The sequence below is a fragment of the Aquarana catesbeiana genome, linkage group LG01 (assembly GCF_042186555.1).
Source record: "Aquarana catesbeiana isolate 2022-GZ linkage group LG01, ASM4218655v1, whole genome shotgun sequence".
In the NCBI taxonomy this organism is placed as follows: domain Eukaryota; kingdom Metazoa; phylum Chordata; class Amphibia; order Anura; family Ranidae; genus Aquarana; species Aquarana catesbeiana.
This window is the reverse complement of record NC_133324.1, coordinates 135,286,186-135,303,558: the sequence shown is the minus strand read 5'-3', so window position 1 is coordinate 135,303,558 and position 17,373 is coordinate 135,286,186. Positions and strand designations below refer to the sequence as shown.

The window sequence follows — 17,373 nt, the reverse complement described above, 5'->3', positions numbered from 1 at the left end:
AAAGTAGTGCAAGGACTACTTTGAAGTCACACAGATATGAACGGTACTCTTTGGAAATCATGGGGTACGACTTGTCATGCGACTTTGCAGTCCCAAGTTGCATGACAAGTCGCACAAGTGGAAACATAGCCTAGGGTGAATGTAAGGTCTCTATGGGACATATAGAAGTGAGGATTGAAGATTGGTTCAGTAAACAGTCCCAGGGTCTGGTTTTAGGTGATTTCTTGGAATAGATGGGTAAATATGATGTAAGTGTGTGCACAGTGCACGTTATAGGGGAGGATGAAGGGAACGCCTGGCTGCCCCCTCTAGTTCATGGCCAGTTTGCACAGCTAGGTTTCCTTGTCCCCCTCACTCCCGGCTCTCCCTTATTATTGGCTCGCTGTCAGTGAGGCGAGATCGCCTTGTCTTACACGGATGCTGGTTGCCACAGCAACTGCAATGACGAGCTCACCTGTCCAAGGCGCTGATTGGTCGCAGGATCAGGCCACTCGTTGCTTCCAACACGCTAGCTCCGCCCTTCCTCGTCAGGGCTGTCACTGGAGTATCAGGTGACGCGCTCGTTCACTCGCTTTGCGGCGGCGGACGGGAGAGGTTTTCTTACAATAGAGCCGCTTCCAGACGTGGTAACAACACCGCCGCCGCTGGGCCAGTCAGGATAGATCCACCTGCCTGAAGGTGAGTGTGTGCGCCGGGCAGCGGGGATATTCGCTTTGCTTATTCCAAACAGGCAGTGAGTTAGACAGCCCCGGGCAGAGATGGGGGCAGGGGTCCTTCGTGCTGTCCTCGTCTTCCTGTATGAGGTCACGACCCGGGACAAGCAGCGTAGCTGGACGAGGAAGGAGAAAGCTGGTCACCATTGTTAGGTGTCCTACCTGGAGGAGGCTTCATGAAGTGGGCGCAGGACTGAGCTCAGGAGCGGGAGGGGTGGAAGTAAGGCGAGTCTCCTCTTATGGGGGGGGTGCAGGTAGTATGTGTTGGGATGGAGATGAACCTCCATGTTCAGAGCTGGGAGCACAGCTGGTGGAATGGAAGGTCATCCAGCATCCATTTCCCTTGTTATAAAATGTTATGTGGCTGAATGCAGAGAGCTGCAAAGGAAGACCAGAATATGGAGCAGGAGATGTGTGAAACCATGTTCTATAAGACAGCACCTACCTCTAACTGTGTCCCTGGCAACTGCAGGTCCCTGGTCCCCCCCCACCCACCAACTGTGGCTGCGTGGCAACCCCCTGACAATAGCAGCCCCGCAGTCGTCCCGTCCCCCAACCCCCCCCCCCCCTTAAAACAACATGAGACTCCATGGTCCCCCCCTTTCCACAATGACTGAATCCCTGCGATCTCCACCCTTACATACACACACTATCCCCCCAACGACCTGAGGCTCCACAGTCCCTCCCTTCACTAATGGCTGAAGCTCCATGGTCCCCCGTTCAACTGTGGCTCCGCGACAACCCCATGATAATGGTGGCACCATGGTCCCCCCCCCCCCCCATATGATTACTGTAGCTCTGTGACCCCCCCCCAGCGACTTGAGGCTTTGCAGCCCCCCTCCCCCTGAACAACTCTGCTTCTGTGGTCCCTCTCCTGACTATTGCAGCTCCATGGTGTGCCCTCACCCTAATGACTACAATGTATTTTCTCTTGGTGACTGCAGCACCATGCCCCCCCCCCCCCCCCAATTACAAATGGTTTGAAGTGAAGCCCTCGGTGGGGCCCTAGCAGTTAGAAGTGGAAAAATTGATTTATAGAGGAGCCTTCAATAACCATAATCTCTAGCAGTTACATGCAAAAAGTCCCTAGTTTCTGTCTCCTTCAGTATGACCTCAGTCTCCAACCAAGTCTCTGATCAGTTTCTCTAGGAAGTCTTCAGCTGTAGCTTTATCTGTAATGTTATATGTGGCCCTTTAATGATATTTGGGGCCTCCTGTATCTTGTAGGGTGACAAATGCTGATTTACAGTATACTTAATAATTTTTTTAAATATATAATAGTAAATGTTACTGGGATTTACTAAAACTGGAGCACTCAGAATCTGGTGCAGCTGTGCATGGTAGCCAATCAGCTTCTAACTTCAGCTTGTATAATTAATCTTTTGGCAAAAAAAAAAAACATAAGCTGAACGGTTTCTATGCAGAGCAACCAGAATTTGCACGCTCCAGTTCTAGTAAATTCCCCTCCCCCCAATAGTTATTCTTTTATAAATTATTAAAAATATTGTGTATACTGGAAGAAAAATTATAGAGCTGTATGTATTCCTTGCTGTGTCTCTGTTAATTCTGAAATCTGTTTTTCTTTAGTAATAGCTATTCATTTAGATGTACTAAAATAAAGCCAATATGTTAGATACTATACAGCAAACTACATGTGACCTTTGTATCTATTTTATGATATATTTGATACAATAATTATATTTTAGACTTGATATTGGTGATAATCATCATCCTTCACTGACAGTACAATAGGAGGTGTCTGTGCAGATTACAGCCGGCGCCATATTAAACCAGAATCCTAGAAGAGCCCTGCCCAGTAGATCTGATCTATAGACGGCCTTGTTTCTTCTTCACTGCTGAGCAGAATTCAGACTGTGAAGTATATTGGATTCAGAGCTGTGTTTTAGTAGTTCTTTGTTATAGTATAGATTATAACAGTGTTTTGGATTTAGAATGTGCTCTTTTCACCTGTGAGCACCTTTTTGATATATGGATATAAACCGCCTGCTATGTACATAGGTTGGATTAGATTTTCAACAGGTACCATTGCAGTTGGTTTTGGGCTTTGTGGATGGTAAAACCAGTGCTGAATGTTTTCTTTGTTATTGTATCATCTTTGACTGTCATAAGAACTGTGGTAAATCTGCAAATTAATTTGAGGCTGTTGACTGCTCACATCGGTGATAATCAGTCCCCCCCCCCCCCCATCAGGACTCTTCACTGTAGTGACATGCAATTCAAAAATTCAATGTAAGCCTTGTTATGGATATTGCTGGTGAACTTTTTTTGGATTGTTTATTGTATTAGAGTCATAGATGCCTGGTGAGAGAATATGGCCAACATACGTGCAAAGTGTTCTATTGCCTTTGTTGCAAAACCACCAGTCAGATGTAACCTGTGCTGAAAATGACAACTGTATAAACCTGATTGGTTGTTGAAGACCTAGGAAGTTTCAGCTTGGAGGCTGCTATTAATGTCCTGTCCTTCTGATCACTTTGGATTGGGGACAGAGAAAGTGTTGAAGGCAGAGGTAGCTAAGCATGTAGTGTTAAATAGTTAGTAAGGTTGAATAAAGACACCAGCCCATCCAGTTCAACCTGAGTGAGTGTGGGTGTGTGTCTACAATTGTCCCTATCCCTGTACATTGTGTCTCATTAAGATGCTCATCTATTATATTATTTATTTAAGGTACCCATATAGCACTGTCAATTTACATCACACACTAACATCGGTCCCTGCCCACAATCCAAGGTCCCCAACTCGCATTCATATACTAGGCCAATTTTGGACGGTATATGAACAGAAGCCAATTAACCTACCAGCATGTCTTTGGAGTGTTCTTAGAAGGTCAGTATTTCTGTCAGTATAGGTTTCCTTTCCTGGAGAGCAGGAATTTACAATGCTCTTAAATCTCTCAAGAAGGCAAATGAGAGACTCAAAACATTTACTCTGGAATCTATCCAGTACCTGTTGTGAAATGATAGAACACAGAATTGTAACTATATAGTTACCTGTATGTTCCATGCTAATTGACCATTTAGGTTGTAACCATTGTTATCTTCCTTTCCTTTTGAATAATAAAAAAAAAGGCAGAAGGAAATAAATTCTGGTGACTTTAAGGGCTTGCTTACACCATATGTGTTCAGCTGCACTGAGCAGTGACAAGGCAAAGTGTCCTGAGTCTTATGAGTTTCACACCATTGTACTGCAGCAATTTGAATAAAAATAGAGCATGCATTTCTTTGTGAGCGCAGCACATTGCGGCTCAATACACGACTTCTTAACTCCTTGAGTTGAATGAATAAATATGAATGAAATGTCACTTTGTGACATTTTAAATACAAATGAAAAAAGTAAACTGCGCAGTTTATTAGCACCGCTTCCTTCACAGCACACACTGGCAGCCATGGTAAAAAGCGGCTACTGGTGTGAACAAGCTCAAGGCCTCATGTAAAATCTGTTTCTCATGACAGGAAAGATCAGCATTAAACCCGCAACTTTAGAAGCGTCAAGGCGCACTTCGGCGTCTATTTTATTGCCCAACGAATTTACCAAAATGCTGAATCGCTAAAGGTGCCTAGTGCATTCATGAAGACCTTTGCCTCTAAATGCTGATGCACCTGAACTCCTCTAAAAGCCAATGCAGGCATGGACACATAGGGGGAGAGTTATTAAAAGTGCTTCTAAACGTTTGATTTTTTTTTTTTTTTTAAATAACAAACCAGTTATACTTGCCTGCTCTGTGCAAAGTTTTTTTTTTTTTTTTGTAGGTCCCCCACTGGCAGTCCTGGCTCCTCATCTCCCCCTGCCGAGTACCCCCAATAACAAGCTGCTTGCTATGGAGGCACTCAAGCAGGCTCACTCCCAAGCCACACACCTGTGATTAGACATTGGGTTTGACGTGCAAAATCTGGTGCAGCTCAAACCAATCAGCTTCCACGTTTTATTAACCACATGCCGACCGGGCCATAACCGAAAGACGGCTGCAGCGCGGTCTGCTTATTCTGGGAGGACGTCCGTGGCAGCGGCCGTTTACCATGTGATCGCTCCGTCAAATGACGGAGCGATCGCTTCTAAACAAACCGGCGTCGCGTCCAGTTCCTCTCTCCCCTCCCCTTACCTATTGGTACAGTGTGAGGGGAGAGATCAAGTGCTGCAGCACTGGGCTGGATATGTAGTGCCCACAGCGCTGCTTTGTGCCCCATCCATGCTCACAGAAGTACTCATCCGTCTATCCCATCCATACTCATCCATCCATGCTCAGAAGTACCCATCCATACTCATCATTCCAACCAATCCATGCTCAGAAATACTCATCCATCCATCCAATCCATGCTCATCTATGCTCAGAAGTACTCATCCGTCTATCCCATCCATACTCATCCATCCATGCTCAGAAGTACCCATCCATACTCATCATTCCAACCAATCCATGCTCAGAAATACTCATCCATCCATCCAATCCATGCTCATCTATGCTCAGAAGTACTCATCCATCCATCCCATCCATACTCATCCATCCATCCCATCCATATTCATCATTCCAACTCATCCATGCTCAGAAATACTCATCCATCCCATCCATACTCAGAAGTACTTATCCATCCATCCCATCCATGCTCAGAAGTACTCATCCATCCATCCCATCCATCCTCAGAAATACTCATCCATCCCATCCATACTCAGAAGTACTTATCCATCCATCCCATCCATACTCATCCATGCTCAGAAGTACTCATCCATCCATCCCATCCATGCTCAGAAATACTCATCCATCCCATCCATACTCAGAAGTACTTATCCATCCATCCCATCCATACTCACCCATGCTCAGAAGTACTCATCCATTCATCCCATCCATACTCAGAAGTACTCATCCATCCATCCCATCCATACTCATCCATGCTCAGTTCTCATCCATCCATCCCATACATACTCATCCATGCTCAGAAGTACTCATCCATCCATCCATCCCATCCATACTCATCATTCCAACTCATCCATGCTCAGAAATACTCATCTATCCCATCCATACTCAGAAGTACTTATCCATCCATCCCATCCATGCTCAGAAGTACTCATCCATTCATTCCATCCATACTCGGCAATACTCATCCATCCATGCTTAGTCACCTATACTCAGCCATGCCCAGCCATCCCATCCATACTCAGCCATACCCAGCCATCCATATTCATGGCTCAACCATGCTTAGCCATCCCCATCCACAGCTTATCCATGCCACATCAGTTCACATCCATGCTACTACAGTGCCTCAAAGTGTAATAGGTAGTCAAATTAGTTTTGACATTTATGCCCCTAGAACACCCGATGGTGCTCCCTGCATGTTGGATGGACCTCTCTATGTGGCCAGGCTGTGTAAAAGTCTCACACATGTGTTATCGCCGTACTCAGGAGGAGTAGGAGAATCTTTTTTGGGGCGTAATTTTTGCCATGTACATGCTATGTGTTAGAAATATTGTATAAATGACAACTTTTGTGTAAAAATAAATAAATAAAATATGCGTTTTTCATTTTCTTTCCACATTTTCCAAAAACTTGTAGAAAAAAATGACATGTTCAAAAGATCGATCTGCTTCATAGATTATATGTTGGGTTGTTTTCTTTCCAAAATGGGGTCATGTTTGGGGAATTTCCATTGTCCTGGTGCTCCAGGAACTTCAAAAGTGTAAGATAGTCAAGAAATTAGATGTGTAATTTTATGCCCCTAGAACGCCTGATGGCGCTCCCTCAATGTTGGGCCTTTGTATGTGGTTACGCTGTGTAAAAGTCTCAAACGTGGTATCACTATACTCAGAAGGAGTTGTAGAATGTATTTTGGGGGTGTAACTTGTGGTATGCATATGCTGTGTGTGAGAAATAACCTGATAATATGACACTTTTCTGAAAAAAAAAATCTTGATTTTTGCAAAGAATTGTGGGAAAAAATTTCAACTTCAAAAAACTCATCATGCCTCTTTCTAAATACCTTGGAATGTCTACTTTCCAAAAAGGGGTCATATTTGTACTGTCCTGGCATGTTAGGGTCTCAAGAAATGAGATGGGCTGACTGTACTTCAGGTGTGATCAATTTTCAGTGATTGGCACCATAGATTGTAGACTCTAACTTTCACCAAATAATATACACCGATTTGGATTATTTTTATCAAAGATATGTAGCAGTATAAAATTTGGCTAAAATTTATGAAGAAAAATTCTTAATTTGCAAAATTTTATAACAAACAAAGAAATTTTTTTTTTTTTTTTTTTTTTACAGAATTTTCAGTCTTTTTTTCATAGCGCAAAAAATAAAAAACCCAGCGGTGATTAAATGCCACCAAAAGAAAGCTCTATTTGTGTGAGAAAAAAAGAACAAACATTTCATATGGGTACAGTATTGCATGACTGAGTAATTGTCATTCAAAGTGTGAGAGTGCTGAAAATCTGAAAATTGGTCTGGTTAGGAAGGGGGTTTAAGTGCCCAGTTGTCAAGTGGTTAAAGCTTAATTGAACAAGCTGAAGTTAGAAGCTGGCTACCATGCACAGCTGTACCAGATTCCAAGTGCTCCAGTTTTAGTAAATCTACCTCATTGTCCATTCACACAGCGTGTGCGGCTTGGTGAAAAATTCGGTGCATCTCTGCATAGAAAACAGCCAGCTTCCAGAGTTCACACACATGTGAACAGACATCGCATGTAATTTGCACCGCATTTCTGGTGCAGATCGCATGCGATGTCTGCGCAATGCAAATTCAACCATACAGTTGTATGGCTGAACTTGCATTGGATTCGCACAAAAATGTGCAGGGACTTTTTTTTTTTTTTTTTTTTTCTTGCACTGTGAAGTGAACACCCATGCGATTTGATTTCCTTCTGAATCCGAAGTTCGCACTGTGAACCGATCTGGGGGTGTCATTAAGTTTGTTTTGACACCCGCAGCGGTTCGCAGAGGGCAGTGTGAAGTGCCTGCGGAGGAGATGCGATGCGGTAAATACATTTTCACAAAGTTCTGTAGTAAATAATAGAGCACATAAACACTAGTATACCTAGAAAGGTGAATCCCACTCCCAATGGACTGAGATATTTATAGACAAAGGAAGATTGATTTGTCACTTTTAATTGTTCTTATATATCAGAGAATGTTTGTATGTAGTAATGTCAAAAATGTGACCCAATTGCTCTCTACTGATGACTCAAACCTAATGCTCAATTCACAGAGCTTTAACACAAGGATAAGTCTCTTTATGTAGGGATGCACCGATACCAGTTTTTTAGACAGTAGGACTACTGATATCTTATATTTTTTTTTTTTTCCCCCTCAAGTACTTGCTGATACAAATTTAACAATCCCTAATTTATAGTGTAATTTCAGTGCGCTTCTAAAAAAAAAAAAAAAAAAAGTCAGGTGCAATTTCCAGTGTCATACACTTTAAAAATGTGCACCTGAACCCCTGCATGAAATCACACTGGACTTGAAAGTATTGACTTTAGTATTGGAGCATTTGTACAAGTACAAGCACTCATTCAAATGCTTAGTATCGTCACTGGTATCTGTGCAACATCAGTAATTTGTCTACTTTTTAGGATAGGGCTGATTAAACCTTGTCTGTAGATAAAATCATGTATGGTTGACCATTAGCCTTTCTCACTTGTTCAAAGCTAAAGCAGAACTTTACTCATAACAACTTGATTAAAATGTTCTTTAGCAAGGAACCTTCCATATTAATTATGCTACCAAAAATAGTGTGTGCTGTTTTTTGCCTCCAGCATTGTTCCTGTTTCTTCTTGCCAGTGACTGCCATTTTGCTGAAGCCCAGAGCCCCTGAACAGCAGTAAATCTATTTAGGCTTTCAGCAGATTGGCCTCTACAAATTTGGTACAGTGCCTAAAAATGGAGAGCAACTGAGCATGTGCAGAGCAGTGTGAGGCAGTGTATTACTGCATTTTGAACAGCATAGGCACTTATCTCTAATGTTTTACATAGCTATATAAAAAAAATTGTCGGGTCTCGTAACAGACAGGGGAGACATTTGACAGTACCATGATCATAGCCTCAACTGCAGATGTCGATATAGGGAGACCTGAATTTCCCTGTGCCTGGTGAGACTACCTTACGGTGATCATCTATAGTCGGTAAGGAGCCTCATTACTCACTTGAGTGTGAACTATCTTGGATGCAGGACTGTTTTTTTTTCACCATATTTTCTTGTGGAGCATCACTTTACACTATATATGGACTCTTCTGTTGGTTGAATTTTTTTTTGCAACATTTGAAACTGAGACTTTTTTTTTTTTTTTTTTTTTTGTGATTTGGTTAAGTTAATTCTCTCTTTTATGGTTTATATTCATCACTTCATTCATGTGTTTATCATTCACTTTCATTATATTAATTTTATAATAATCTTTTTTTATGATATCAGCTTGAGTTTTTTTTTTTTTTTTTTTTGTGTTGACTTTTTTCTTCATTACTCTACTCTAAGGGCCCTTTCACACTGGGGCGGGGGCGGCATTTTACCGTCGGTATCCGGCCGCTAGCGGGGCGGTTTTACCCCCTGCTAGTGGCCAAGAAAGGGTTAAAAACCACCGCAAAGCGCCTCTGCAGAGGCGCTTTGCCGGCAGTGTAGCCGCTCCGTCCCATTGATTTCAATGGGCAGGAGCGGTATACACTCCGCTCCTTCACCACTCCGAAGATGCTGCTAGCAGGACTTTTTTTCCCGTCCTGCTAGCGCACCGCTCCAGTGTGAAAGCCCCGAGGGCTTTCACACTGGAGACACAGCAGCAGCACTTTCGGGTCGGTTTGCAGGCGCTATTATTAGCGCAATAACGCTTGCAAACCGCCCCAGTTTGAAAGGGCCCTAATTATCAATTGTTTATTTTTAATTATTCAATTTTTTTTTTTTTTTTTGGTAGTAGATATAATTGGGGTATCACTTTACGTATTTTTTAGGGCTGTTACTGATTTAAATTTTCGTGTTCGATTAATTGATTTTTTTTTTTTTTTAATCAACTAATTTCGATCAATTATAATGCACATACCGATCCAACTACTTTTAGCTGACGTCATGCATAGCTCCTCCCCCCCCGTACGCATTACGTTCAATCAGAACTTCCTCAGCGGGGTGGGGCTACGGCGTCGCCCTACAGTCTATTTAAATAGCACCGTTGTTCATCAGGGGGACCGATGGAGAGCCAGAGATATCCATCACCTGCTGAGACAAAGTGTCAGCTCTGAAAAAAAAGTGTCCTCATCATAAATGTTTCTTGATTGCTGGATAACCAATCGATGCCAGTACATCGTCAAACTGACTTACAGCCAGGAAAGCCCTCAGATATGTTGATTTTCATAGCCAAGTCCAGGATTTACATAGATGTTTATCTGAATACTTTGACCAGTGAGATTTAATCAAATCGTTAGGATCTGTCTTCCTCAATTTATGATTTCACGGACATCGACGTCACCGGACTCCTCCCCCCTTCCCTTCATTATCAGATGGAGGCATTTGGGGGAGGAATCCAGTCACGTCGATGTGCGTGACGTCACCGGATCTCCGACGGAACTCTCTAAAGACCCGGAAGCCGGCGGAGAGGTGAGTACTGATCAAAAGAATTTTGATCAATCAAAAAAAATTAACGATTAATCGAGAAATTAATCGTTAATTTCCCCAGCCCTAGTAATTTTTAGTGTGATATTTGCCTTCGTTTTTATTAACTGAGAGTTTTTTTTTTTTTCACTATCAATTTTGTCTGGATTAACATATCATTATATTAGCACTGTATCTTCATTTTAATTTTTTTACATAGCTATACCTGCAAAAGCAACCAGCCTGAAGTCATCTAGCAGGACTTGATTTTCTTACTAAAGTTGCACTGTAAGTTGGATGAATTGAAATGTGGCTGGTTCAGCAGAGAGCAGCCTAATTTCAGTCTGTTTGTGCCCATTCTAGTTCAACATAAGTCGAACATTAGATCAACTTCTGTTGACGGACAAGCTGGAAAACATTTATTCAGTGGCTGCAGCTGTTTATTAGTATATTCTGACATTGGGGAGTCCTGATGTCAGAATACAATGTATTGGTGGGGGGATTCTTCTATCCACAACATTTTGTATGGATGGAGGAATCCTCCATTTTTTTTATTTTTTTTCTCCAATTCACCCCTCTAGCTGATGTGAAAAAAAAAAAAAAAAAAAAAATAATAAACCAGTTTCGACATCCGTATTAAATTGGCTGTACATAGTGAGTAGTATGTTTGTCCATGTATGCGCTCAATGTATGATGGCTTAATAGCATCCCAACAAGTTTGACTTTGGTAGTGGACAGCAGAATCTGTCAGATTTGGGCAATCAAAGTGCACTAGAAAAAATGTGACTTGTATTTGAATTATCAATATTTGCACTTGGATGGTTGTGTTTACTTGTGTTAAGCTGTCTAGAGGTTTTGTTTGGTTATGGCCTTTTTAGCAGATACATGGTTGCCCTTTCTGCTTCCTATGTCAATTTTAGTGTTGGTTTTTTTTTTTTTGTTTTTTTTTTTGTTTTTTTTTTTGTTTTTTTAGAGAGTGTAGTACTATTGATAATTAATGAGAGTAGTGCCCTGTTATGGCTTTATCTTCTGATGTAGAAATCTGGGAAATTCTACATTCCATCTTCCCAAAATCCCCCTTTGTTCTGTGTGTCCACCCATTTCTTTCAAGTGCTAGACGCTAGAGGAATACAAATCTGGATTTTCCTAACTGGGGAGTTTCAAGCTGATGTCAGGATGATATTAAGTGTGTGCTCTGTAAACACTAAATTACATTTCACATTTGCTATTTGAAGTTTGTAATGGGTTGCATCAGCAAGTTTACAGAGTGTGTCATCCCTGAATAAGGAAAACTGCAGCTGCTGTGCTGTCAATAGTCATTTTAAAGCTTGGCTTAGCTATCGTATGCAGTGCTCGTAGGTTAGTAACACGGGTACACCTAATATATACCATTTGGCATTGCTGATAGCACAATACACACAGCCAAATATTGGTGTGTGTGTGTGTTGGTTTTTTTTTTTTTCTATGCAAAAACAAGCATTGTAAGTTTTTTTTTTTTTTTTTTTTTTTTTTTTTTTTTTTTTTTTTTTTTTTTTTTTTTTTTTCTGAAGTTCATCTTAAGTCCAACCCCATGCAATCCCGGAGAACCAGTGGATGGGGCTTTACTCTGCCCTAAAAGTCTCCCCTCTGTGTTCAGGGTTTGAGCTCACAGCTTGCACTTTTGGGGAACTTGGAACTTAGATTTTGGGGAACTCGCCCTTTGCCCTGTTCTTGTCACACAGCAGTACTCAGTACTCATCATCAAGGACTCCAGTGAGTAGATGAGATTAGGCTAGCGCCCTCTGTAATGGCAAGTACACACGATCAGAAAAATACTGCTTTTTTAAGCAATCGTACACTAATCTGATCGTAGTACACAGCTTTCGAGAGCCAATCAACAGTTCATCCTATATAATCTGATGGGGCAAGCACAAAAAAATTTCTTGTACAATTTGTTTTAATCAGTGCAGTTTGCGTCCAAGAATAAAATGCAATACTTTACATCACTTCCGAATTTTTGTTCTGTCGTGTGAGAGTTTTCGTAACTTTAGTAACCTTCATTTTGATATGAGGCTAGCATGGAAAAAAAAAATGAAAATAGACTATCATCCATCCAATAATCTCATCATGTGTACCAGGCATAAGACAAGGTCATTCGTGCATTAAAATTATCTGTCCATAGAGGGTTAAAAATTTCATAATCTACTCAGTATCTGCCTTTGTAAAGCTTATGTAAATTATACTTTTTTGGTGCCTTTAGTTTAGATGACTAACTACTTGCATGTTTCCATCATATTAAGCATATCTTGACATATGCAGCAGATTTACCATTTTAATTTAGTTTTACCCAAGAATGGTCACTGGTTTCACTTGTATTAGGAGAATGAGACTATCGAACGAACGATCGTCCCTTTTTTTTTTTTTTTTTTTTTTTTTTTTATTGCTAGTCTCCTATCAGAAATAAAGAGGTTACGAAAATTCTCGTACGACAGAATAGAAATTCAGAAGTGATGTAACGTATTGTGTTTTTATAGTATTTTCTAACAAACTATACTTATTAAACAAAAATCATGCGATCTGTTATCGTGCGAGGAAAAAGTTTTGTGCTTATCTCATTGGATAATTTCGCATGACCTGTCCTGATCGGCTCTTGAAAGCGTACTAATGAGAAGATTATCGTACGATCGCTTCAAAAGCGGTATTTTTCGTATGATTTTCTGATCGTATGTACTAGGCTTAAAGGTGGAGAAGGTCTCAATATTGTTCATACAATACTCCATTGAATAATGGGGTCATTGAACTTGAAACGGACTTCAGTCACTGATAAGGGTTCGATATTGAAGTCTCAGTATGTGCAAAGGGAACTTCCCTCAGGTTATATAACTAGAAGAACAATGCAACATATACAGCTGTGGCCAAAGGTTTTGAGAATGAAAATTTATATTTTTGTCACAGTCTGCGACCTCAGTTTTTATGATGGAAATTTTGCATATACTCCAGAATGTTATGAAGAGTGAGCAGATGAATTGCAATTAATTGCAAAGTCCCTCTTTGCCATAAAAATTAACTTAATCTCATAAAAAAACTTTCCACTGTATTTGTGAAGAAGGCTTCAGGGCGCCCAAGAAAGTAGAGCAAGCCCCAGGACCGTCTCCTACAGTTGATTCAGCTGTGGGGTCGGGGCACCACCAGTGCAGAGCTTGCTCAGGAATGGCAGCAGGCAGGTGTGAGTACATCTGTGAGTACAATGGTTCCATTAAGAACTTCTGGTCAATTCTTAGGCGGGTGAACAAAAAACCCCACAAATTCTGACAAACTCCAAGCATTGATTATGCAAGAATGGGCTGCCATCAGTCAGAATGTGGCCCAGAGGTTCAGTGACAGCATGCCAGGGCAAATTGCAGAGGTCTTGAAAAAGAAGGGTCCACACTGCAAATATTGACTCTTTGCAATAAACTTCATGTAATTGTCAAAAGCCTTTGACACTCATGAAATGCTTGTAATTTATACTTCTGTATACCATGGTAACATCTGACAAAAAGATCTAAAACACTGAAGCAGCAGACTTTGTGAAAACTAATATTTGTGTCATTCTCAACTTTTGGCCACGGCTGTACATCATATAAAGGAATTTAATGAATCTGTTCAGTTTCAGCAAATGGCATTAACACAGTTTCCTATAATTGAATTTTGATTTACTAGCCCTTTAAATCCTGAAGGGATAGGTAGCTGTGACTGTTTTTCTCACTAATAGACTTGTCAATATATTGTAACCGAAAGTGAAAGCTGTTGTGGTCCTGAATGGAATTCTTCAGTAGATTCAGCTGAGTAGCCAAGTTTGTCCAGACCTTTCCTGGTCATCAATTCAGGGAAACCAAGGCATATAAGCTAGAAGTAAAGTAAGGAACACTCTTCATTTAGTTGTAAAGCTTCTGTGCTATTGGCCTCTGAGAGTTTCTCTTGGTGTGGTGCTTTCTTCTCTGCGATGCTGAAATATTTGGATTTCATTAACAATTGGTCATTTTATTTGTTCTTTTTTTTCAGATCACTACAGAGTGTAAAGATGTTGTCCCGGTTGTTCCGCATGCATGGCCAGTTTGTGGCTTCCCATCCATGGGAGGTCATCGTGGGTACGGTGACTATGACCATTTGCATGATGTCCATGAACATGTTCACTGGGAATGATAAAATCTGTGGATGGAACTATGAGTGCCCGAAGTTTGACGAAGTAAGTTTAACAAGACCTCTCTTTATTCATCATATTGGCCTATAACTTGCTGTGTTCTGGAACGTGAAATAAAGTGAAGTCAGCATTAAAGATGCTTGACCACAATTCCACATTGGTGTCATTTTTTTTAAAAATTGTAATCAATTTGGGGTTCCTTTTCTATTGACTTGATTGGGAGTGAGCTCTGGGAAAAAAAACACTGCTATCCCATCATTGAGTCTTTCCGTGTGTGGGTGTTTTTTCTTTGTTTTTTTTTTTTTTTGTTTTTTTATTTGAACACTTTGTCGCATATAGAATACTGGAGAGATAAAAGTGACCATTTTGTTTACTCAGTTTTATAAATGGCCCCCAAAATGTCATTTCCTGGAGAGCAAAACTATAAAAAAAAAAAAATTTCAAGTCTGCATTTACTGTCTTTTGGTTTGTTCCTCTTATGAAAGAGGTTTGTTCAAAAGTCTAGATCCTTTATTGTCTAAATTGCACCCAGTTTAGATTCATTGCCAATATTATGGCAGTTAAGTTTTAAGTTTTCAGCTTTGTAATTAGATGAGTTTCCTCACATTTCTTCCACTGATGGATATTTGACTGTTTGAATGAAATTAAGCCTTCTTAACACAGATCCACAGCGATAAGACCATGGGGTTGATTTACTAAAACTATAGAGTGCAAAATCTGGTGCAGCTGTGCATTGGGAGCCAATCGGCTTCTAACTTCAGTTTGTTCAATTAAGCTTTGAAAGAAAAACCTGTAAGCTGATTGCTTTTTTCAGAGTTGTGCCAGATTTTGCACTCTCCAGTTTTAGTAAATTAACCCGACTGTATTGCTGCGGCTGGGCTGACGGTTGTTACAGCTTCTGCCACTCAGCCTGTACAAGGTAATGACAGAGTGACATGACCTGCAACTCTCTGCTAATCTTGGCAAGTATCCGCACATCAAGTGGTTACCTTCGGTTAGGGACAGATGTCTGTCCCTGGACATATTTGTGTGCATCGGGTTCGGACAGCTGTCTCTAACCGCAGGTAACCCCTGGTACACACTGAGAAAATTGAGCGAACGATCATCCGTTGTGGTTTTTTTTTTTCTCTTGTTTCCCACCACGTCGGAACTGAGACAGGAAATGTACGAAAATTCTTGTTTGACAGGGTTTTTTTTTTTATTGTTTCTGAACATGCGCAGTCTTTCGTTTTCTGATTTTACTTGTACGAAAACATGCATTACACAAAAAATTGTTCTTTCTGTTCACGTATGCAAAACATTTTGGAGTTTGTCGCTTCTGAAATGTTCATTTACAAAGTCTGAATAGGATTTCGAAATCCAAAAGTTATGTACACACTATATGAAAATCTAATGTGCCTTGTATGGAATTTTTCGACAGAATTTTTCCCATAGTGTGTGCCCAGCTTTAAAGCGGTAGTAAACCACAGTTTAATAAACAAAATAAAAAAACTTCCCCTGCAAGGCAATGGGATTATGCGCTAGTATGCATCGCATACTAGCACATTATGAGAGACTTGCCTTAAAGCGAAGCCCTTCAGCGGCGTTTTTATCAACGTTGATAGGTCTTCCATCTTTACCTGGTCCCTTTCCAGGTTTGTGGCCTCCGGCTACATGAGTGACCAGGGGCGTGATGACATCAGTTCCGTGCATTCGCGCAGGAGCCGCTGTTTATTACACAGGCTCTGAAGGTTCGACATAATATGCTGGACCCTTAGAGCGCATGGGCCGTGGAGGTCACCGGCTCTATGCAGTGTAGGTACAAGTGGTAAAACTGCGTTTGCTGCCACTTTAATGTGCGGACGCTTGCAGACTGCTGTGGCGCCTCTTAGCCTGCTATTGCTTTGTACAGGCTAAGCGTCCGTAGCTGTCTGCACTCTCCTAAAAGTGTGTGGTGTGTGTCTTTGCTGCCTTCCGTGTAAAGGGGATCTTCAAGCATATTTCCACTTTTGCAGTCAAAATGGAGAAACCCATTATGTTTTTTTATATGCTACCATTCACACAGCATGCCTAAAAATGCTTAGAATGTTTAGGCTACATGTACACTAGCCTACCCTACCGTGGGTGCGGGAAAACACAATTGAGGCAAAACCGCAAACCGTGTTTTTACATCCTTTTTTTTGCCTCGATTTGCATTTTCCCACAACGGTTTTTATTTTGAATGAGATTCTTCCACGTTCAGGAGAGGGAGGTTTAACCTCACTTAAACGCGGCAGCTCCTAATCTCTGCTAGAAGTCTGTGTACATTGATTCATAGGCTTTTATGGAGTTGCGTTTAGGAGCTTTGGCAAAAAAATGGCAAAAGCTCCTAAAACTCAAGTTTAGGAATTGCTAGTGTACATGAAGCCTTAGAATATTTTATTTTTTGCATTAACTTAGAATGTGATCTTTATCACTTTGTTAGGACAGATTGTGTGCACATCTAGTTTACAACTGATAATGAGATCTGGAAGCACAGTACAGATAGTAGTGTTAGTATTGATGGTAGACATAACTCTCCAGTCCCCTCATTTAACATTACATAGAAGTTGAAAGGTACAAATATATAAGTAGCCATTTTTAAATATTATTATATGTGAATCGGAACATGTAACAAATATATAAAGTACGTGTTATTGCAATTTGGCTGCAAAACTGGAAATACACTTTAGCTAATTGAGATTTTTGTGACCTTTTGAATAAATTAGTATTTTTGTTAATGCGTTTTGTCTTGTAAATTGCAGGATGTTTTGAGCAGTGACATCATCATCTTGACCATAACACGCTGCATTGCAATTCTTTACATCTACTTCCAGTTCCAGAACCTCAGGCAGCTTGGATCTAAATACATTTTAGGTGATGTATATGTCCGCATCTTAATAATATTGAACTTACTTCTTCC

The 17,373-nt window shown here is 40.8% G+C and overlaps 1 protein-coding gene across 3 annotated transcripts in view; it reads left to right on the top strand.

The window, feature by feature from the left end:
* Window positions 1-516: 516 nt before the first annotated feature.
* HMGCR (3-hydroxy-3-methylglutaryl-CoA reductase) overlaps window positions 517-17,373 on the top strand; it is a 30,343-nt gene continuing 13,486 nt past the window's right edge. Inside the window, exons 1-3 of one of the 3 annotated variants that reach the window (XM_073624079.1) lie at window positions 517-678; window positions 14,315-14,498; window positions 17,216-17,327. In XM_073624079.1, coding sequence (XP_073480180.1) covers window positions 14,334-14,498; window positions 17,216-17,327 — 277 coding nt within the window. In that variant the 5' untranslated portion in view covers window positions 517-678; window positions 14,315-14,333. Of the gene's footprint in view, window positions 679-791; window positions 939-14,314; window positions 14,499-17,215; window positions 17,328-17,373 lie in introns of those variants that run through there. The other 2 variants (XM_073624075.1, XM_073624082.1) reach the window with 2 other exon arrangements.